This window comes from Leptinotarsa decemlineata, unplaced genomic scaffold, assembly GCF_025532065.1.
Source record: "Leptinotarsa decemlineata unplaced genomic scaffold, Ldec_3_MD MMD2_tig00078422_RagTag_RagTag, whole genome shotgun sequence".
In the NCBI taxonomy this organism is placed as follows: Eukaryota; Metazoa; Arthropoda; class Insecta; order Coleoptera; family Chrysomelidae; genus Leptinotarsa; species Leptinotarsa decemlineata.
The window spans coordinates 1,624,197-1,648,089 of NW_027412747.1; the positions used below are offsets into that span (position 1 = coordinate 1,624,197).

The 23,893-nt window shown below is 34.8% G+C and overlaps 1 protein-coding gene across 7 annotated transcripts in view; it reads left to right on the forward strand.

Moving 5' to 3' along the window:
- The window catches only part of LOC111516152 (nose resistant to fluoxetine protein 6), a 327,989-nt gene that overhangs the window by 178,594 nt on the left and 125,502 nt on the right, over nucleotides 1-23,893 (forward strand). For all 7 annotated transcript variants that reach the window (XM_074186129.1, XM_074186130.1, XM_074186127.1 and 4 more), the window contains 2 exons: nucleotides 7,604-7,761; nucleotides 15,424-15,592. In XM_074186129.1, the coding sequence (XP_074042230.1) occupies nucleotides 7,604-7,761; nucleotides 15,424-15,592 (327 nt within the window). The remainder of the gene's footprint in view (nucleotides 1-7,603; nucleotides 7,762-15,423; nucleotides 15,593-23,893) is intronic.

A 23,893-nucleotide genomic window follows, 5' to 3' on the forward strand; every position in this document is an offset into this window, starting at 1 on the left:
ACGTGCATATAGCTCATTAAAATTGATTTATGGGAACCGGCAATTTTTTCCAAAAAGTGTTAAAATGAAATTATGTGAAACATTAGTTTTGTCCAACTTCAATTATGCGGATTCGTTATATGGTACAAATCTGACTACTGTTGATAGTAAAAAAATCCAGAAAGTACAAAACTCTTGTTTAAAATTGATACATGGCATAAAAAAGTTTCAGATAATATCACAGGGATTGCTTGAAATCGGATGGTTGGATATGAAATTTGGAAGAATTCACCATGCAAATTCATTATATCATCAAATTATCCTAACAAAAATTCCTATATATCTCTATAGAAAAATAATATTTAGAACGGATGTGCACAACTTGAATTTGAGATTCTGAGGTTTGTTATCTCCACCGGCATTTGAAACGGAAACATTCAGACGTTCCTTCACATATCAAATTTATAAGTTGCGCAACTCCGTTCCTAAATCCTTGCAAAATCTCAGTATTACAAGTTTTAAGTCAAATTATAAAAATTTCCTACTTAAAAAATAAAAGTCAGTATTATCATAACTTGCTCTCCTGTGTTCTCTTGGGTCCGAGAATCATGTGTCCTGAGCAAGCGCAGTGAGCCAAGAATGGCAGCCTTCTGCCTCTGTGCGGCTAAGATTTCTGCCTTAGTGCGGCAAGCCGGTATGATTTTGAGATTCGAGAGTAGAGAGGACATCATTCCACCAGGGACTCCAATAATCAGAACAACCATCTTGACAGAGTGATCTGGATAGAATCTGCGGAGTTCGAAGAGAAAATCTCGATATTTTATTCGTTTTTTTCCCCTCTTTTCTGACGATATTCGTCTCGCAGGAGCGGAAAACTCCACGACAAATATTGTTTTGGTCTGGTGGTCGAGAAGGACTACATCAGGCTTATTAGCTTGTATGAGCCTGAGGGTGGGGAACGAATAGTTCCAATAAATTTGGAACTTCACGTTTCCCACAACGGATTCAATATCCCCCGGAGCGTAGGGCAACATCGGTGTATCGTCAATACCGTAAGAGTGCCGTAGATGATAATATAGCACTCTTAGGGCCGCGTTATGTCGATGGATATAGGCCGAGACCGCATATGCTGGACATGCTGATAGCAAGTGTATTAGGGTCTTGAGCGCCTCGCGGCAGGCCGTGCACCTTGTGTCAGCAACCTCTATACCCATCACGCGACTGCGGTAAACTGAGGTGTTGAAGACACCATCCTGGCAAGCCATGATGAACCCCTCAGTTTCCGACTTTAGCCCACTCGACCTGAGAAAAGCGAACGTCAGGCGCTTCGATAAGCCAAGGTCTCCAATGTTATTGAAGAAGACCCCATTGGCATTGGCTTATCCTTGTGTCTCCGCAGAAGTAAGGTGATCTCTGCGGCTTTTATCTGAGCTTTTTGCTGAACGGGTGACAGAGTTATAGTCACCTCGTTCAGAGTCGAAAACTATACCGAGTTCATCTCCTGCTCGGGCAGCTGCCCTAAGGAGAAATGCTCCGATTCCTGCTCTCTCATGGTCACGAACCATGCAGAGAAGGGGATCCGAACTCCTGACGACTTTACAGGCTGTATCCAGTACCATTCTGTCATCTAGACACTCCAAACTCAAAAGTCCACGGCCTCCCTGTTGTCGGGGGAAGTACAACCGTGAAACGGACGATTTGGGATGCAAACTCTTATAGAGATGCATCATTTTTTGGGTCTTTACGTCGAGTTGATACAACTCCTCCCGAGTCCACTTCACTATTCCAATTGATTAGAGTAGGATTGGAACGGCAAGCATATTTGTTGCCGCAACTTTATTATTATCATTATTATTATTAATTAGCGTTAATTTTCATGTCTGAAGTAGATATATAACAACGATGTTCTAGAACAGTTTGTGTCATGAAGTTGTGTTTTATAATAGAGAGCGTCCCAGATTGAGAAAATTTCTGTTGAATATATACAGAGATGCTAGTTCGTTTGTTCTTATCAGAATAGTTTCGACTGACTACTTAAGGAGAAATATGGAATATTGTTGGGGATGCAGTCAAAATTACTGGGCTGTCATATGGTCGATCTTTCGAGAATATTTATTCCATTTATCGAGACATCTACAAGAAATTTCAAACATTTCAACAAAATCGTAAAACAGATAAGTAAAACATGTACGTACTGACTGAGGTTATAGTAGACGTGGCAATGAGAAAAACAAAGTCAATGCTTTTCATCATGCAGAAAAATGTCACACATTCAACTCGAAATTACAGAGAAAAAGTTCAAAAACTTATTTTAATTAAACATTTGAAATTATTTCACTGGCTCATGCTTGGCACTTACTCGGTGGCGTAGTAGCACCCAAAGAGAGAGGGGAAAGAGGAAATATTTGAATTTTGATAATTGACATTCTGAAAAGACATTTGAAGTTTGATAATTTGACAGAGAAAACGACAGGATAACCAAAAAAAGGCACACCAACCCCTTCAAAATGAACAAAAACTTCAGCAATATTTACAATTTCATTTTAAAATTGGATCTAATTCCTCCAGGGTCTCCAAGCAACATATAGTTTTGGGTTTGGATGTAGTGCTGAGTCTGTCAAAAAACCATTTACTTCAGATGGGAGTGATTGGCAGCACTGTACCCAGAGTCAAACATATACTTTTGATTTTGTTTGGGTCAGCCATGAATTTGGTGAATATATAATATATAATATATAATAATATATATATATATATATATATATATATATATATATATATATATATATATATATATTATTAACCCCAATGTTATCTCTCTCAATCTACTAGTACATTTTGATTGACAAAAGTTTTTCAATTCCTCAATTTTAACTAAATTTTCCCTGCATTGATCTTCCATAAACCCTTATTTTGTTCAGTTCATCAGTATAATAGTTGTACAGTTGTTTGGTGGTCGGCTCCAGCTGTTTGAAAACTTTTCCTCATTCCATGTATGGGCAATATATGGGCGCATGGTGGTGCTGATCGAGACAATTGTTCTTCCAACTCTATTGATCTTACAGTTCAACTCATAGGATTACTTTCACAAATTATTGTAACAAGCTGGCATGTATAGATGGTATCGAATCTGTTTGCTCAGACAACGAGTTGATATGTATGTGCTGGTCCTTCTTCTGTTGTGTTCTGTGTTTGCAGGTCTATGGTCGCTGTTCCATGTCATGTTGATTTTTTTTTTATTTTTTTTTGACGAGGGATTCTCCTTTCTCACCCAATTTAGTTCGGATGTCTTTCATTAGAATTCATTTTCATGTGGCGTTTTTTTATTTTGATTTTAATTAGTGTGTATAAAGGCTCTAACCCTCCCATACTTCAATCATTTATAGAAAGGATGTTATAAACTTCCATCGTTTTACGAAATATTAAAAAAAAAATGCATTACTATCAACATGTCATTGTGATGATTTATTCATTGGTAACCTGTTATATATTTTTTTTCTTCATTTTAAAAATGTTCTTCAGCATGTTAGTATTTTATAATTCATCATATCAATTACTGTTATGTCGCTCTTCTTTTATTGTATCTCTTCTTTTATTGATTTTGATGTTAATTAGTGGGTATAAGCGCTCTAAGCCTTCCATACGTCAATCATTCATAGATAGGATTTTATAAACTTCCATCGTTTTACTGAATATAAAAAAAAATCATTACTATCAACATGTCATTGTGACCATTAATTCATTGGTAACATGTGATAATTTTTTTTTTTCCATTACAAAAAATTATTTTCCATATAAGTATTTCATACTTCATTGTATTATCTATTGTTATGTTGGTCTCCTATTATTGTAGAATTCTAAATAATTAGCTGATGATGAACCAATATAGGTTCGGAACATGTACTGATTGATGGTTTTACCGTTCTAACATCTGAGGAGATAATAAATTGTGGAGACGACTTTGAGTTTTTATTCTTCGCAAATTCGTATAATGACACGATGAGTTTGTCAATTTGAACTCTATTGATTATAGGGATGGATAAGGTGCATATAAAAGATAAAAGGAAAACAAGAGTTCGCCTTCCAAACTAATGGAAACAGTTTGTCAAATGAGGCTTCTCTTTTTCATTAGAATGGATGATTGTTGATTCATTCGAAATATACAACCAATTGGTTACAGAGCATGAAAACAACGGATTTTTTGTGTTTTGGTCATTACACCATGGTGTAATGTATCTTCAATGTAGTGTATCTTCAGAATCTCTTATGAACTGAAGGGTTTTCAGTATTGTATAATATTTCGGCAGATGTTTGAGAAAAATACCATTTGATATATGTTTTTTTTCACTTCATCGTGAAAGTGTTTTTAGCGATTACACATCTCGATCATCGAATCAAACTTAAAGTAACTGAATTCAGGGTATCATCCACGGGATGACTATATTCCTCTTGAAAACCACTCATAGTCGATTCTGAATATACGAAAGAATTGTTGTTGTTGATGTATCCATATCTAGATGAATACTGCAACATTTCTTCTTTAATCACATATTCACAAGCAGTAAGGTTCAGAAAAAATGTGATTACCCACCACAACATTTCCAAACAACACTGGAATCGCAAGTCATTGTTCATTTTTTGTGTACAGTGCGTTTCATTTCAAATGGGCTAACCTGAATAACTTTTGATGAAATGATTTAGGGACACATTTGATCTAGCTTCCTATCGCACCTCCAGATCATGTTACCATTTATTTTCAAATGGATAAATTATTTTGCATTATCAGATGTACCAAAATGAACAGATTTTAAAGAAGTAGAATACATTTTGGTCTGAAATTCATAGTTTGGAAAATTATTTGAGTTGAAAACGAGCCACCCTGAATGAATTTCTGTACAATCTGTTGCCTTCGTTTCATAGGTGTTTTTGTGAAGTATACTTTTTTGCCTGGTTAACGTTGAAATCGATATTCTCTTCATTTTGTATTTGTCCCATTCCACAATGACGATTACCTATCAGGTGAAGTTACAATTGATGTTTCTGTTATTGTGAATTCTTGAGAAGCAATGGTTTATACGCTTCGAGAACGGATTGAAATAGTGAGTTTGTACTACCAGAATGGAAAAGGTACTAGAGCTGCTACCTGTATGTTCAATGATAATCATCCCGGAAAAAATGTACGACACAAATACGTTTCGGACTTATTGAACAAATTTATGGGTAACATCGTCAGAAATCCATTTATTATTCATGCCCTTAATGACAACAATTCTTCTTTTGGGACATGAGATATCGAAACACCAAGAGAGGGACTCTAAGAAAACAGAGAATCCATCATGGATAGTCATATTATTCAACGTTGGAAACCATATTGTAGAGTTCAGTTCTTGATGCATTAATGTTGCTAGGGTCGATGCGGAACTTTCTTCTTCATTATTAGTTATTTTTCGCTTTTCAATAGTTTTATGTGGGATAGATGATCTGCAATGTTTGATTGTAATAATACACAATAATAAATTTCCTCCCAGAGAATGGTACAATACAACCAATATAATATAATCTCCAAAAGGAGATTCACATCCCCTAATGTGGAGTTCTATAAATGGTGATAACTATAATTTTTAAGCTATTCACTTCACAACAAATTTCACATATTTCGATTTCACCTTCTGAAGATATTTTCAATGTAAGCATTTCTTTATATTTAATACTTTTTTCACAAGGATACGTACGTGTTCATCACCCCGAATATGAATTTGCCTGCAATAAATATTCGCCATTTCAAAATTATTAAAATATGAATCTCTACAATAGTTTTCACTTATTCGGTGCTTCCACAAACAAACGATTTCAATATCATCATTCAAAAAGACCTGAACATTGGCATGGCATAGTTTGGTGCCAAAAACTACATGAATTCATACAGTGAATTTCCTTACACATAGTTAGATTGTTTCTGTATATTCTACTATTTTGCCCTCATCAAAACAATAAGGCGCTGCTATGAGTTTACTGTTTCTATGTGATATTTTGCTTAAAAATATTTTCATTTTGCTTATGTTAATATTTTTGGGCCTTAAGACTTAAAGATCTGCCCTCGTCATTTCGTTTTCAATTTTTCCCTTGCAGTATTCGAAACTTCTTTAAGGTTTTCATTAGTTTTTATAGGAGATTGGATCTTGTAATTTTCATACAATATGATTTGGAAGGTTCGAGGTGATATTTCTCCTATGACAGTTTTTTATCACAATCACCATTTTAATATCACATCACATCACAGCGAAAGTGGCTAAGGTCACAGATAGAAAAATTCTTAGGGAAACACAACATCGAAATGGTTTTCAAACCCATCAAGAAGATTCAACAAAGCCTTATTTCGGCTGAAGACAAAAGGGATCTACTATCAGCAGCGGGGGTTTATCGCATACCGTGCACTTGTAGGTAGATATACATCGGAACCACTAAAAGATCTATGGAAACAATACTGAAGGAGCATGAAAGAAACTGCAGTCTAGGACAAACCTCAATCGAATATGGAATCCCATTCTGAGGAGTTCAAGAATGGCAAACATCATGACGGCAGGTAGAAAAGGGTCAACGAACGTTACTGACAATTTATCAAATCCACGTACAGGTATTATTACACCAGACTACCTTTATCAATATAAACATGCTTCACGTAATATTCATAAGCCAGATACAGGTAATAGCACACCAAACTACCTGAAGATTCAACATAAATACACGTTACGCAGCCGAAATATTCAGTTATTGGAGATCTCAACTCAGGATGTATAAACCACTGAGGAAGCTAGCAACTCGCGCCAGCGAAACGAGGCGAGCACGAGTGGATAAATTAATTTTAGGAGTTTTAAATAATATAATAATGTCAAATACAAGTGCGAATAGATATTTTTTGTTCTGTAAAATATTTTCAAATCCTTTTGCTTGGTTGTTAGAGTTCATATAGTATAATGCTATGCTTCAGAGGCATTTGGTAAATAAAATATGATTGACTGTTGGGTGGTGAGGTTGAAAAATTCAGTATTAACCTTTATATTGTGCTTGGTATTTCAAAAATTGTTCCAAAAAGTTCCTGGAAGCAAAAAGGGGAGTTGTGTCATCTTTGAAAAAAAATATTTGTCATCTGGAGCTTCCCTAATGAATTAATTCATTTGTTCAGTGGTAAGCGTCGACGACTCCTTTGATTTATATTCATCAGATTTGCGTTTTAGAGAGGCACGTAATTTGGAATATTTGCTAATGTTCAGATTCGGGATTATCGACAATTGAATGTATTCGTGTGATCATATTCATCAGAGTAAATGTTACATGTCTCATCGTTTTTTAAAATTCCTCACGGAAATGGCCGCTATTAATTCAGAATACACGTGTATTATAAATTAGCCGTTACCTACCTGCTGTCAAATACGTAATGATTATTTTGAAACGGAAGGAGTAGAAAAATAATGTTTTGGTTCATTTTAATATGAATTTTGATCATGACTTGACTTCATAAATGATAATCGGGGTTACATATAGTATATCAACTCAATTTTTAATATAGAATATCTGTTTATCCTCTCATGTTATATTATACAAAACCTTGTTATTATTTTTACAGCAATACCGATCTTCAATTGCCTGTTTATTATTCCATGGAGATCTATTCGTGGACACCTTTTTTATCCTCAGTGGATTATTGGTGGTTTATGGCCTTATGAATCAGTTCGAGAAAAGGATTATGAATCCTGCAATGATCGTTCTTCTCAGATATATTCGGTGAGTAGGTCAAATCGTATGCCCTATTATCTATAAAATATTGAAATGTATTACTCAGTATATTCAGGTTTCGACTCCTCAAAAGTCTAGAAAAAAATATAAAAATTATTTCAAAATGCAAGATTGAATTACGTCGGACCTGTATTATTTAATTCTATCTATTTACCTCATATCTCAGATGACATATAGGCAGTTATAGCTATAAATATGAAGGGCATCTTGTTGCCTGGTGAACAAGAGCTTTTCTGACTGTGCGTTAAGTTCCTGTAGGTGAATCTGTGTGTCTTGTGTATGTATTGGGATGCAGCCAAGTGTTGTTTATTGTTGCTGATCACCATTAGACAGCCAAAAACATGTGAAGGTGTTCGATTTCATATCCGTGAATTCTCTTAAATTTTAATAAAATGAAATACTCTCGTTAGCACGTCTATGTATTTATATACCGAACGCAAACTTTACGTTGTAACGTACGATGTTCATGAAACTAGGAAAGTGGCCACTCATTGAAATAATAATTGGGCATGTTTCATGTCAACTATTAATTCTATGAAAGAGAAAATGAATAACAAAGAAAATGTCAACGAAAAAATATCTACACAATGGTTATTCTGGTGCTTTTCGTTAAAACTTCTCACACAACTGTGGAAATTGTCTGATGAGAGATTCAATTGGAGGAATATGAATTCAATATGAAAGCGGAAAAGGTAAATTTATATGTTTGTCATGCTGAAAATTTCATAGACATATTGAAACTACAAACCATCAGTCTGGACGATATTCTTGTCAGAATCATATACTCAGGTGCCCACCTGAGAGGCATTATGAAAAATAAAAAAAAATCAAACCAGAAGAACATGTCTTGGCGGAACATTGCATCAAAAACACCTACTCCATCTATAACCACCAACAATACAGACAAATTGAGGGGACATCAATGGGCTCTCCACTATCACCCATTATTGCCAGTTTCTTTATGAAAGAAACATCAGACTTGAAACCAAAACTCTGGCTGAAATATCTCAATGAAATTTTCGTGATTGGGTCACATGGTCATTAAGAACTTTCAAGGTATATTCATTTAAATTGAATCCACCCACGGATCAAATCCACAAAATAAGTTAAAGAACGTAAACAACTCACAGTTTTCGATGTGCTGATCTTAAAAAACCGGACGTTTCACTAGGCCACACGGTATATCGTAAAGCAACACACTAATAGATACCTGAACGCAAATTCATACCACCACCCAAAACAAATTCACTCGGTGGCAAAAATGTAAAATACCAAAAAAGTAACTTATGAAAAAACTGCAAACGCAAGCGAGACATAAGTGGAACCACCTATTGGTGTGACACCCAAGTCAGCTTGCCAAGTTTTTGATGTCAGTGTTGGTGGTTTGATCAATCAATCACAATAGTGCTCATCCATTTATCTTTTGATTTTCATGGAATTATATTCCAGCAGCTTCACTGCATTAACCTTTCTCTATTTCATATCATTTCAAGAAACATGTCGATTAGTTTTCCGATGGCATTTCAGGATAGGTTCACAAATTTCTGCTACCGCAGTTATCGCTTGATTGTGGGTGGTTGGTCATTATTTGTCAAAATCATTTGGGCTCTGTTGAGAATACATATTTTCATGTTTCCTGTCATTCTCTTGGAAAAATCTCACAAGATCACCTACCACGGTTATGATGATAAAAATTGTTTTACTTACTTGAATCGCGGAAGTACCTGTATCTATTTATTCTGAAGGTGATTTCAATAATAATGACATACAATTAATTATAATGTAGAATTAGAATAACAAGTTCTTGTGTTAATATAATTGAAAGTTGCTTTAATATCGATATTATGCATAAGTATACGATTACACGATGAAACTTTTTTTAGACATTCTGGATAACATCTAATCCATTATCAATCATAGAATTAATTTTTGATTATTTTTTACAATTTATTGAAAGTATCTACTAACAATTAAACAATTCGAAAAGTACAATTGATAATCGTTATTTTTAGAAACATAACTATTCAAAAAATTATGACCAATCAATTTTTTTGAAAGGACCTAAATGAAAAAAAATTCACCAATGATTATATATTAGGGCTAACCTATTTCAGTTAGTGAAAATGTAAACAGAGAAATAATGTAATAGTTTCAGGAGGTTGAGTTGAAGTGGGTGGATCTATTTGACCCTCCACCGCAACCCACAAGGGTATATTGTGGTTCACACCTATTCACACTCGACCAAATAAACCCAGATTCTTAACGAAGCCGATTAGTTTGTATGGTGAGTGGTCTTTCAGGTCAGATAGTGAGAGTACGGCTCTGTCGAACTCTAAAAACCTGATTTGGTCCCCAGAGGGGCAGACACAAAGTATGTGCTCTGCTGTTTCTTCATTTTCCAAATAGAGGCGACAAATACTGTCTTTCGGCAGTCCAAGTCTCTACATATGATTATTCAAATGACAGTGACCTGTGAGAATGTCTGTTCATTCCTACTATAGTCCAACAACTGTTTGGTATCAAGCAAGAAGTTCATGAATCTTCTTGCCATTTAGGTGTTCAATCTTCGTTTGGCGAAGCCTAAAGCGATGCCAATGACAGGTTGTGGTCCGATGAAGCCGCTTTCCGCTCCCGCTTTTGCAAGGGAGTCAGCAGCATCATTGCTTTCCAGGACAGTATGGCCATGAATCCAGACCAGAGACAATCTATTAAGTCTTTCTATCGAGGAAAGTCGTTTTTGGCAATTTGCTACCAATTTAGACGTTGCTCGGTAGGAGCCAAGAGCTTTCAAAGCCGATTGATTGTCCGATAGTATTTTTATCGACTTGTGTATAAAGTTGGATTCGTGGAATCTCTCCCCACACAATTCAATAGCGTAAATTTTCGCTCGAAATGCAGTCGCATAGGTTCCTAGACAGGTTGATATCTCTGTTCTGGGTCTGCGACTGTTAACGCCGTAACCGAAAGGTGTTTTTGATCCATCTGTGAACCAACAACTATCTGCTCTTAATATTTCTTTCTCCCGGAGGATTCAGTCCTCTCTACTCGGGAACAGTACTTTCTGAGGCAGTTCATAGTTGACAAATGGTGGCATAAAGTCAGAGGTCATTTCCAGAATGCTGTGACTTTCAGTGTCAACAAACAGTTTGTTGCACTCTGCTTCAAATTGATGTGTGCAATTGGTAATGTGCACAAGTAAATTTGCAGTCCATCTAGCCTCTCTCTCCAGGAAAATGTGGAGAGGAGGAAGATTTAGAAGGACCTCCATGGCCGCTAACGTTATGGTACTGACGGCATCACTGATTGCCAGACAAGCCTGTTTCTGTAAGCTAGAGGGTCGTTTTCTCCAAAGTCTTCGGCCACCAGGCAATTGCACCATAAGTGATCACTGGTCTGACATTCATTACATAAATCCGATGGATTCATTTGTGACCTCAACCCCAAGTTTTACCACAAATCTTTCGACAGTCTGACTTTGTGTAAAGTGAGCGTTCTAGGTGAGTTTTTCATCAAGGGCAATGCCAAGATATTTCACCAGCGTTCCAAATTGAATGACCTCACTATTAAGGTGGTGAAGTGGTAGTTTCAGGAAGACACTGACAGTCAAATGAAAATGTATTCAATTTTCGTTTTGACAATGAAGGCGGTGACCACTAATCTGTCAGCACGTTTGAACCTATCAGAAAAAGTTCCTAATCAAAGTTGCAGAGATCAGTCAACTCTTGGCTATACAAGGATCTGCCGTCGGATGGGATTTACACAAATCAATATTGAAAACTTTGGCTCATCTGAACACATAATTATCTAAAAGCTTTCTTTCATTTTTTAATAGACTAGACTCCCACCTAGCGCCATAGGTAGCGCCGTCATATTTAATCAAAGTTGTACAACACATTAATGAGGTATAAACGTAAAATCAGTAGTTATTGAGTTGACCGCGTTCAAACAGACGCCTTGGAGAGATTTTGTTTTCTAATATATAGTAATGTGCAAAAATTTATTGGAAAATTCATTCTGATCCACTCTACAAATTGACTCCATATTCCAGAACAAACAAAGGCAAATTATAAAATGGTGATATCAACAACTTTCTCGGGAATTTATTTTGGTTTGAATTATTCTGTTAATATATTTTTTCCAGCATTTGATTTTGCATAACAATCAGCAAAATTTTATTTCGGTTGATTTTTTCTTACTTATGTGCATTTTAATAGTTATACAGCGTGACTCACGGTCGATGGTAGGTTAGACGTTTCTGGAAAACGCAAAGCATAATTTTTCTGAAAATTTCACCTCTCACATTTCCTTACCTGTTCTATCGATCTAAAATATTTTCAGCATTGCGGCTTTGCCACTTCTATCAAAAAGTCCTAGCAATTATATTCTTTTAAATGGAACACCCCGTATATTAATACATTTTTAGAATTGCTCTAGTATTTTAATACTTTTTTGTTGATAATGTCCTATGTGGGACATTATAAATTGTGCTAAATATGGTCCAAAACATAGCCTTAATTGAAATTAAGTACATCAGTACTCTCAATTCATGAAAAGTTGATATTTGGTGATAGTTTGGACAAACTCGATATATTCAAATAACACCAAGAAATCGACTCCATATCATACAGGGCGTACTAAAATTACTATTAATTCCATTGTGCATAAAAGTAGTCGAAAGTTCATTTTTTCAAATAAAACCCCCTGTATATTACTCGATAAATTGAAATATGGTGAAAAATGCTTCAAGACGATATATCATGTCCCTATACCTGAATCGTCAAGTTTTCTTAATAAAGCCGTTTTTGTGGAAAAATAGTTATTCACGTTTTACCTACAAGTGTTGAAAGTGCCATTTTATTTTGTGAGTGGGGATTATTGCAAAACGAGCGTCAGCAAGTGGAGCAAACTCACGCGCAAAATAAAATCACTTTTAACAAATGTATCATACAAATTTTTTTGTATAACGTTACTGCTGATAATAAAAAAATTATAGGGTCCATGGGATTTGAATACACGATTTTTGGATTACAAGGCATATGTTACAACTACATACGCCAACTCACGTTATTTTAAGGGCGATTATTGGTTAGTCATGAAGGACTTTCTACAGTTGGACTGAATACTACTTCGTCATCGTCAGTAACTTCACAGGGATTTAATATTACCAATAGCACGAACTGCATGTGTGAACTTTTCTAAATGATTTTTTGGTAGGAGTTCTGATTGAAGTGTTTCTATCAAAGAGATTTTCAATAACAGTTGTACAGAAAATAATTTTTAAAGAATTTGATTCCTAGGTAGCCGTGGAAATATCAAGCTTATGACAGTTTGGTGACTTTTAATTTAATTGATAAATGGTTACTGACGGTGTTTCAGAAAATCGTCAGAAATGAATGCAAATATTGATTATTCAAACGAAGTTCTTATGAAATTATTTATTATACACAGACAGTGTGATCAAATCATTGCCATAACTTGTAGAAAATTCAACCAAATGTATCCTGAATTAACACCAATGAACTAGAGGAAGTTTGTAAGATTACAAAATAATTTCTTTAACTATGGCTCCATGTTAAAAGCGCCTTCAACATTACCAAAACCTGTTACTTCAAATGAGGACAATACTGTTAACGTTTTGGCATGTTTTTATGCATATCCAGAAGCTTCCATTCGCAGTGCAGAAAAATATTTAGGTGTATCACATGCTTCAGTACAACAAATTTTGAAAAATCACGGAATGCATCCGTATAAATTTAACAAAGTTCAAGCTCTAAAAGCAGAAAACTTCGAACGTAGAATGCATTTTTGTGAATCCCTTTTGATTCATACACAGGAAGATCGGGAATTTTTGTCAAAAATAATTTGGAGCGACGAATCAAAATTTACGAGGGATGGTATTTTCAATAGAAGGAATAAACATTTTTAGGCTGATCATAATTCTCATGTTACAAAAGAAATGGGTTTTCAAGAAAAATTTGACCTGAATGTTTTCTGTATTCTGAAGAACAATAAAATTAGCTTTTTTATTTATGAAGACACACTGAATGCAGAGAGATATCTCCAAATATTAAGGACGACTGTAACCGATTTTCTTGAAAATTTGCCTTTAGAGGAACATAGGAATTCGTGGTTTCAACTGAACGGAGCACCAGCTCATTCCACCCAGGAAGTTTCCAGGAAACTTGACGAACTTTTCGACGATCGTTAGTTTAGGCATTTAGGACCGTGGAATTGGCCACCGAGATCACCCGATCTCACGCCACTTGACTTTTTTAAAGGGGTGTTTTAAAAGAAAGGGTATGCAGTACTCCAGTACCTACGAAAGAAGAATTGCGACGTCGAATAGTGCGGAGTATTGAAGATCTGGATATTCAGGAATTCGAAAAAGCAACCACAAGTCGCGTACAAAAAAACATTTTGAAGTGTTTAGAATATTTTCGGCATTCATTGTGAAAACGTGATATTTTGTTTACAATTTTGTTATTTTGAATCATCCTATTCTGTTATTGTCTGTACTTTCACATGTTTTAGCCCACAAAATCTTACTTTTTACCTAGGAACTTTGAGCTATAGTTAAGGAAATTATTTTGTAACCTTACAAACTTCCTCTCGTTCATTGGTGTTAATTCAGGATACATTTGGTTGAATTTTTTATACGTTCTGAAAATGATTTGATCACTTTGTTCATGTGTATAATAATTAATTTCATAAGAACTTCGTTTGAATAATCGATATTTGCATTCATTTTGGAAGATGATTCGAAACACCGTCGATAACTCTTTGTAAATTACTTATAAGTAACCGAACTGCTATAAGCTTGATAATTCCACTGCTTCCTAAATCCCAATTCTAAAAAAAAATAATGTTTCTAGAAGAAGCGACTTCATTGAGAAAACTTGACGACTTAGGTATAGGAACATGATATATCATCTTGAAGCATTTTTCACCATCTTTCAATTTACCGAGTAATATACAGGGGGTTTCATTTGAAAAAATGAACTCTTTTGACTACTTTTATGCACAATGGTAGTAATAGTAATTTTAGGACGCCCTGAATGATATGGAGTCGATTTCTTGGTGTTATTTGAATATTTCGAGTTTGTCCAGACTATCATCAAAATATCAACTTTTCATGAATTGAGAGTACTGATGTACTTAATTTCAATTAAGGCTATGTTTTGGATCATATTTAGCACAATTTATTTTTTATCTCGAAAACAGATAGAGATAGGTATAGGACATTATCAACAAAAAAGTATTGAAATACCAGAGCGATTCCAAAAATGTATTAATATACGGGGTGTTCCGTTTAAAAAAATAAAGTTGCTAGGACTTTTTGATGGAAGTGGCAACGCCGCAATGCTGAAAATATTTAAGATCGATAGAACAGGTAAGGAAATGTGAGAGGTGGAACTTTCAGAAAAATCATGCTTTGCGTTTTCCAGAAACGTCTAACCTACCATCGACCGTGAGTCACGCTGTATATTTATTAACAATTTGTACCAGTATTGAAAATACAAGAGGGGAATATAGTTCGCAGACAAATAGTTTGTCTGCTATTTGAATTCATTATCAACTCCATATATATGAGAATAATGATAGAAGAAATTCCGGTTTGAGTTTTTTCAGGTTTCAATGTTTAATTTTCAGGCTTACCCCTGTATACGCATTCGTCATATTCTACTACGCTACAGTTTTCAACCACACTGGTAATGGACCATTGTGGAAGGTGATTGCTGGAGAAGATTCGAAGGATTGTAGGAGAAACTGGTGGACTAATTTGTTGTATATAAGCAATTATGTTAATCCCGACCATATGGTGAGTAATTGAAATGATCACGCTTATATAAGTCTAATTATATTTAATTACGAAACAAGAGAAAGGAAAATATGGAATAATTTGATTTCCCTTATGTTCAATGCAGAGGTGAGTCGATCAGCATGTGAGTTGTCCATGAGAAGCCATATTTGAAATAATTATGAAAGGAAATCAATCGCCAATAATTCCATTATTCACGAATGATTTTGTAACGGGTTATTTCTGCAACAAAAATAGGTGATTGAAACCAAGATATGAAAAATTTAAATGTTTTGAAAGAATGAAAGATCAACCATGCAATACCTCTCACATTCTATAAATTTGAGGATAATATAGTGTGCTCCGTTTAAATAAAAATCAGTAGATATAAAATATAACTTTTTGTAATGATTGAGGATTGAAGCTATGCAGGAATATATGAAATGAATTTCACCAATGATATGTGAGTGTGTATTATGGCATGAATTTAAATAACTTTTTTGGTATTGAAAAAATCGTTCATACCATATTTGCTCACTGGAATTTTTTTAACGAGGTTTGTTGAACATGACGACTTCAATTTCAATGATTTTTCAGTGATTTCTTGCATATTTGATGGAAAAATTCCCACATTTCATCGAAACAAAAGCTTTTCCAATCACCAGAAATGCAATAATCTTTTTAATGAATCGAAGAGGTTTTTTGTATTAAAGTGTATAATTTTTAAAATTCTTGCAAAGCGCTTTCGACTTTCGTTATCATCAGTGCTCACCTGAAAGTAAGTGATCTAATTGAAAAAGAAGTTTAGTGAGAATTGAAGTTTTAAAATTTAAAATTTTCAAGGTTAAGAAATTTGGAAAAATTGTTTGTCAGGCAACAGGAAGTATCAAATTAACTACATTGCACATTTGTAATATTTGACTTATATAAAACAAAATAGGCTTATAGCCAAGAAAATACATTTTTGGATTGAGGCCATGTGGTTCAGTCAGAGTATCATATGAAGAAGGACAACTTGAGACAGAATGTGTCAAGTGTCATGTTAAAATAACATGAGGAGTGATCCATTATGGATTTGATTGAATATGCAGAGGAAAAATATTGAATAAATTGTATTAGTAAAATGTAATTAATTAATAATTCATAATCCTTTTATGAAGGGGAAGGAAATCTCTGTTTAAGTTTACTTGAGTATTCAAACAATGATGATTATTGGAAAGTTCTTTAGAAATCTCTAACTCTTTAAACAAGTCAAGTCTAAGGAAATTTTTATTATCTATTTTGTGTATTTTTACATATGTATGTACATATTTATGTATTTTTATGTATTTTTACATAAAATATATAATAAAAGTTTCCTTAGACTTGACTTGTTTGAAGAGTTGGAGATTTCTAAAGAACTTTCCAATAATGATCATTGTTTGAATACTCAAGTAAACACAAACAGAGATTTCCTTCCCCTTTATAAAAGGATTATGAATTATTAATTAATCACATTTTACTAATACAATTCATCCAATATTTTTCCTCTACATATTCAATCGAATCCATAATGGATCACCCCTCAAGTTGGTACCATTATTTTAACATGACACTTGACACATTCTGTCTCAAGTTGTCCTTCTTCATATGATACTCTGACTGAACCACATGGCCTCAATCCAAAAATGTATTTTCTTGGCTATAAGCCTATTTCGTTTTATATAAGTCAAATATTACAAATGTGCAATGTAGTTAATTTGATACTTCCTGTTGCCTGACAAGTAGGTAAGTAATCTCAAACAATTTTTCCAAATTTCTTAACCTTAAAAATTTCACAACTTCAATTCTCACTAAACTTCCTTTCCAATTAGATCACTTGCTTTCAGGTGAGCACTGATGATGACGAAAGTCGAAAGCGCTTTGCAAAAATTTTAAAAAATTATACACTTTACTACTAAAAACCTCTTTGATTCATTAATTCAAATAAGTGTATTCAGCTTTTCCAAATCTTTTTTTAATAATCTTCTGATACCCGTTTCATCAACCAAGTTGGCGTCTTCAGGAAAGTTTTATGGAGATTGGGAAAAGTGCGTGTTTTGGATTCATTCTACATCAGAGGTTCCAGTTCAACCTGTCATTTCTGATTAATGTAGTATGTTTTTTTTTCACTGATTAACTGTAACAAGGAGTTTTTTTGAAATGTAATCAAATTGAAAATATTGATTTTAAAAAACCTATGGAGGATTACCTAGTTACTTTCATAAAAAGATTGTTGTTATGATCCACGTGGTGAAGATCATAAGTAGTACCGCCTGAATATTCTTCAAACGGAATCTCAGGCCTGGTTTCGAAGTAATGAAACAGTCTTTAAAAATAAAATCCATATTTCAGGGACGAACGTGTTTTAACTCACGTGCAACAAAAACAAACCATCACTACATCTGCTAGTCAGAAAGTCGATGAATAACAAATAAAACAAGAGTACATCATGAACTGTGTCAACTATATTCAAAAGCAAAACAATATGAAAAAAAAATGAAGTGAGGAGTTTTTCCAGTAAAATTTTTTCAAAATTATTAATCAATAAAAATTATAATCATCAATGTTAAATGAAAATTGTTAGCTGTAGGACATCCATTGAATTAGGAAAAAGGTACCCATTCAGAAGCTCAATCAAATCACTTTCTGTAATTCAGGAAACTTCAATTATGAATAATATATCAGCGAAAAAACCTATGAGGGGTGATTCTTTTTTCTGGTAAACATAAAAGAGTAAAATTAGTGTTGGTGTCTCGGATTGACACTCTGTGATAAATTATTTGTTGGGTTTGGAAAAAGGCACCGAGAAAGTGAATTTTGTTTTTTGAAATCTCTTTGATTACCATCAGATAACAACTGGAACGAAACTCCAAATTCAGGTATCAAACTTTTCATTGATTTTCCCTTTCTCTTTCTTAGACAGTTTCTCAAAATGTTCACGTTTACCTACACCGATTTGATAACACTGAAACCGTATATATTGGATCGTGTAAAGACCTTTTTCAAGGGGTAAAAATTCAATGACATGATAATTCCCTAATGCATCAGAATTTGAATTCTCCTTGAAATTAGACGCGGAAAGAATTAGGTTAATCGAATATTTTTCCGTTCATTCCCTATGAAAAAATGGCAATGTAAACACTTCCAAATATATGCAAACACGTTTGGGAATATTGAAATGTAAGTTTACAATCGATACAGAAATTCCTTAGTGATTTTGCTGCCTTCTCAACTTGTAATCAAAAATACTTTCTGATTTCCACGTAGTTTTTCATTTCGCTTATACAGAAAGCTTTCTGGAGAGTTTCAAACAGATATTTCAAAAAAATTTCAGATGTGAAGCTTCATTCTTTGACTTTGTTAAACTTTCAGGAGATGAGGAAAACAGACGCCGGCAAATTGGTTGGTGAAATACGTGTCTAGAAGGGTATTGTATTTCTGGTGATTGGCAAAAGTACTTATTTTGGATTCTTTCTAATCGTCTAAACATTTAAATGTTTGGGATATGACTATTCGGGTATAGCTCACCATACATATTTCTTGCCAAAAGAGTATTTCTCTATGATTTTGCATAAGTAATAGCATATCAGTCCTTTCGTCATTTGAATACATTATCGAAATGCAACGGAGCACATAAATGTCCAACATTTCTTAACAGATAACAACAACTCATTTATTTTTTCTGTCATGAAAACAAAGCTATGCGTTTGAAAAAGGTAATTGAAGTGAGATGCCATTCAATAGTACCAAATTACACAACAATCTTACGAATGTTCTTGTAGGGTGTCTACGTATCGAAATCATTGAGTAATGTCTGAGGTATGCCAATAGTTGAATACATATTGGAACAATTCACGAAAGCATTAACGACAGGACCGGAGATACGTTCGTATCTGAAAAAAAAGTTCATAGTGGCTCAGTTGACATGAAACGTTCAATCAAATATCATCGTAATAGTACATTTTGAAAACAATGAAACTCACTTTACCTTTCTCATATTCAGTGAAATAACAATTCTATTCATGAAAAAACAAAAAAATGCATTGTAAATTATCCCTTTATAAAGAAAGTAGGGATAAAGTCCTTGTAGATTTTATGATGATTCCACTGTTTTCCATTCAAACATATATATATCTGTTACGATTCAGGATATAGAAATGTTTCACATGATAAAAGAAACGGCCTGTATATGAACATGTTTCCCATGTTATACAATGTTTCCAGTGTTTGAAATGGAAACTATTCCAAAAGTTTCATTTGTAATGATTTCATCTACTCAACGTCATAGGTCAAATCCTACTATTGGTAATGGTGAAAATTAACCTCTTCTTGGATAAGTTCCAGGGTCATTACAATTGGTATGGACCACTAGTCAGGAGTCATGATGTTGCTCAATATATTTTTGTGATTGTGAATCTTTTCAAGTATTATATTATGTTGGTTACAATCTGAATCCACGGAGAATCGACAACGTTCATGATTAGTCAGCGATACTCGACACCGCTGACGAAGATGAAATTGCATTTTTATTCATATGAGAATTTTCATTTTTATATTCAGTCCGACTTGACACCTCCTGATTGTTACACGTGTTTTTGAATGAAACAAAATTTTCAAGAACTCATTTATCGAAAACCAACTTTTGACTGGCGCAGTCGGTAGGATTCGCAAAAGAGTCTGTGAAAGTTTCTCGTCTTTTTTTAAACGTTCATTCACGGTCCGAAACAAACGAATCCTTGACGGCAGCATCACGACTACTCTCCAAGGACCAAAAGGAAAAAACAGATCTTTGAGAATGCATCAAGTATCACCATTCTTCTGTGACTATTAATTTCAGATTTCTCCGTTCCTAGTCCATTTTTTAACCCTAGAGCAGACCTAGACTTGAGTGATCTTATTGAGAATGTATTTATTGAAAATTCATCGAATCAGAACCACAGTGAATCAAATATATCTTTGAATAATAATAATCGTAATTTAGTTATAATGTCAAAATCAAACTTTGACATCAAGAATTTGTGCGTAGTTCCTGAGTTTGATTGAAACCCCAACAGCGTTCACGAATTTTTAAACATCATTACTTTCTACAAGTTTCCGAGCTGGTGATCCCTATTCCATTCCCTGCACCAAATACTGAAACTTGTCTTTCAAATCGATGTCTTCATCCTGGTCTATCTTTTTTAACTGTCTCCAGAACCCGATCCAGCTTTTCACATTTCCGTCGAATTTGGTCAGCTCTAACTTTGGCAATCAACTTTTTGATTGATTTTCTCACCATAGGCAAATTGTCGACTGGTTTCACAATCTGCTCGCGTCTGGTTATCGGCCAATCAAATTTCACATTCAGATTTATATTTGATTACTTCAGCTCTACGAAACTCTATATCGTCGAACTCTTGCTGGCATCGTTGAACTTTTCGGAAAATAACTGCTCTCTGAAGGTCTCATCAATGGTGAATATTCGATCACTCTTGTCTTCCAATTGTCTCAAGAGTGATAGTATTTGTGCTTTACTCGTTTGATTCCTGCTCAAGGGTACATCAAGGGCGGCACTAGCATTGCGAAATTGTATTCGCAGCTGCTCTCTTTCTTTCTACATAATATCCATCGTCAATAACTTTGTGCTGTCACGGTTGCCAATATTTAAAATATGGGATGGATATAATTTTTTTATCAAACAAATTCTACTGACGTTTTTAAATTATTTTTATTCGAAAACTCTGATCAAAATCTTTTTACTAACGAACTTGATTTAACTGAAAATATTGTCAGATATTGTCAGATATGAAAAACCTATATATAGAGGGAATAATAAAAACAAACATTCTGAATCTAATAGCTATAACTAGGAAGAATGTAGGAATATAGAAGCTATATTTTGATGTTGCTTCAGAAATGCAATGAAAACAGTCAGAAAGCAAATATAAACTAAATATTAAATTATTGTAAACAGTATTTAATCCGACCTACGTAAGGAAGAAGATCAGATAATTTGAAAACAAGAAAGATTGCAGACCGTATATTCAAGTCACTGATAATTCAGTTGCTGTATCCCATCGAGAACTTTAACAATACTGCACGTACAAAGAGATAGATACCAGGTATTTATGTCATATGTAAAAAGTTCGAGCTTTTGAAATCAATAAGTCATATGCATATGTGGAAGAAATTCCCATTATCACTTGGCAAACCATTACAATCAGTTTGTCAGAGGACAACAATAAATTCAGATGACATTGCAATTATAAATTTGATAATGAAGGACAATTCAAAGAAATTCTTATGAAGTAGTCAATAGATGAAGCTATAGATTAAGAGTAGGGGAAGACAGGGTAAGATGGCGAAGAAGCTAAGTTGGCGAATCACGATCAACACCTCTCTGACTGCAGGTGGCAGCACCTATCGGACGACATATGATCACATGACATGCTATTTTCACAATGTGTAAACACCAAACGCGTTCCTCCTTTGTTTATGTTTCAAAAGTTGCTTGATCATGCGCACGCCAATTCTCTTCCAATATTTCGTCAACAAAAAAAGACTTTTTATTAATTACGTTATCGTTTTTACTTTTTTTCTGCATAAAGTCATAGCTATGCTCTTACGTATTTGCTATCAGCAATATAATATTTTATTTCGATTCTAATTGTGAAAAATGTGTTTTACTAAATATTGTTGGAGGTCAAGATGGCGGATGATGATGGCGAAGGCAAAGTTGCCGAGTTCGCCAACTTGGCCTCTATGCTTCATTGGTTTTTTCTTCTTATTCCCAACCGTATCCATCTTACCCTCCTATCTTCATCGGTATGTTATGAAGTCCTATTTTATAAATGTCAATAGCAAAGATTATTTTTCATTTTAGATGGGAAAATACAAAAGAAAAACGACGCGTCAATCGTTTGGCGCGGAAAAAGTCAAATTAGCTATCGACGATGTTAAAAAAGGCACCAGCGATAATTCTGCAGGTAAACAGTACGGTATACACGAGACGACATTGAGGAGGTACCTGAAAAATCCCACAGGCCAACCTTCAAATGCAGGAAGATTCAAACCTACTTTTACGGCTGACCAACTCCTCTCAATAAAAGACTACGTCGGAGCTCTTGACAGGCGAGCTTTTGGACTCACAAAAGAACAGTTTGGAGGGATAGTATTTAACTACGCTGAGTCAATGAAGTTGCCACATCGATTCAATCAGAATCAACCAGGAAAAACAAACAGCAGGGAAGGATTTCATCGCTGATTTTTTAAATGAATTTAAGTTGAGTCTACGTAAACCAGAATTGACATCTGCAGCCAGGCTGGCTGCCTTCAATAAAGTCAGCATCACGTCTTTTTTTGAGCTTTCGGAGGCAATTTTAAAACAGTACAATATCAAACCGTCACAAATGTATGTTGTTGACAAAACGAGGTGCTCCACAGTGCCATCAACACCATTTGCGTTATCTCTCCTACTGGAAAACGTAGGGTAGCAACGGTTTCGTCAGGAGAAAGGGGCATCAACGTTAGCGTCGCCCGTTGTTTTAGTGCCACCGGGCATTATGTCCCACCCTCATTTATATCCTCAAGAGAGAGGATGCAGGAGCATTTTCTGTTTGGAGCGCCAACGGGCTCATTCGGCGTCACTAACCCAGAATCTGGCTGGATGAATAATCAAACGTGGTTGAAATGGTTGCAACACTTTGCTGCTAATGTAAGGCCTTCAAAAGACCACCCAGTCATCCTACATATACAACCACGCATCTCACGTCACTTATGAGTCGGTGGAATTTTGCCGAAACAACGGCATAGTTGTCGTAGGTTTTCCGCCACAAACTAGTCATAGGATGCAACCGTTTGACTTGGCATTTTATAGCCCGTTCAAAACGGCTCATTGCAGAGCGTGTTAAGATTATTCAACTGCAAATCCTGGCAAATCAATAGGTTTGCAAAATATGGGAAATTTATTTGAAATCGCTTATGGTAGAGTTGCAAATGTGAGTTATGCTCAAAAAGGCTTCTCAGCAACAGGGATTGTGCCCTTCAATTCACAAATCTTTCCAGATAGTGACTTTGAGGCAGCTGCACCAGCAGCTCCTATTGTAATTGATAGTGATCCGCCACTTGCAGCTACTGGTATTGCAGGGTTACCAATACCACCTCAAGTTCCTTTTGAACACCCTCATTCAGCCGATTCTCTAGGTGAGCCGAAGAGCCATGCAGCCATCCTATGTTACCTAAGGCTCCAGTGAAAGAAAAAAAAACGAAAGGAGAGAAAAAATTACCTAGCCTACATCTCACTAGCACTCCGGTAAAAGACTC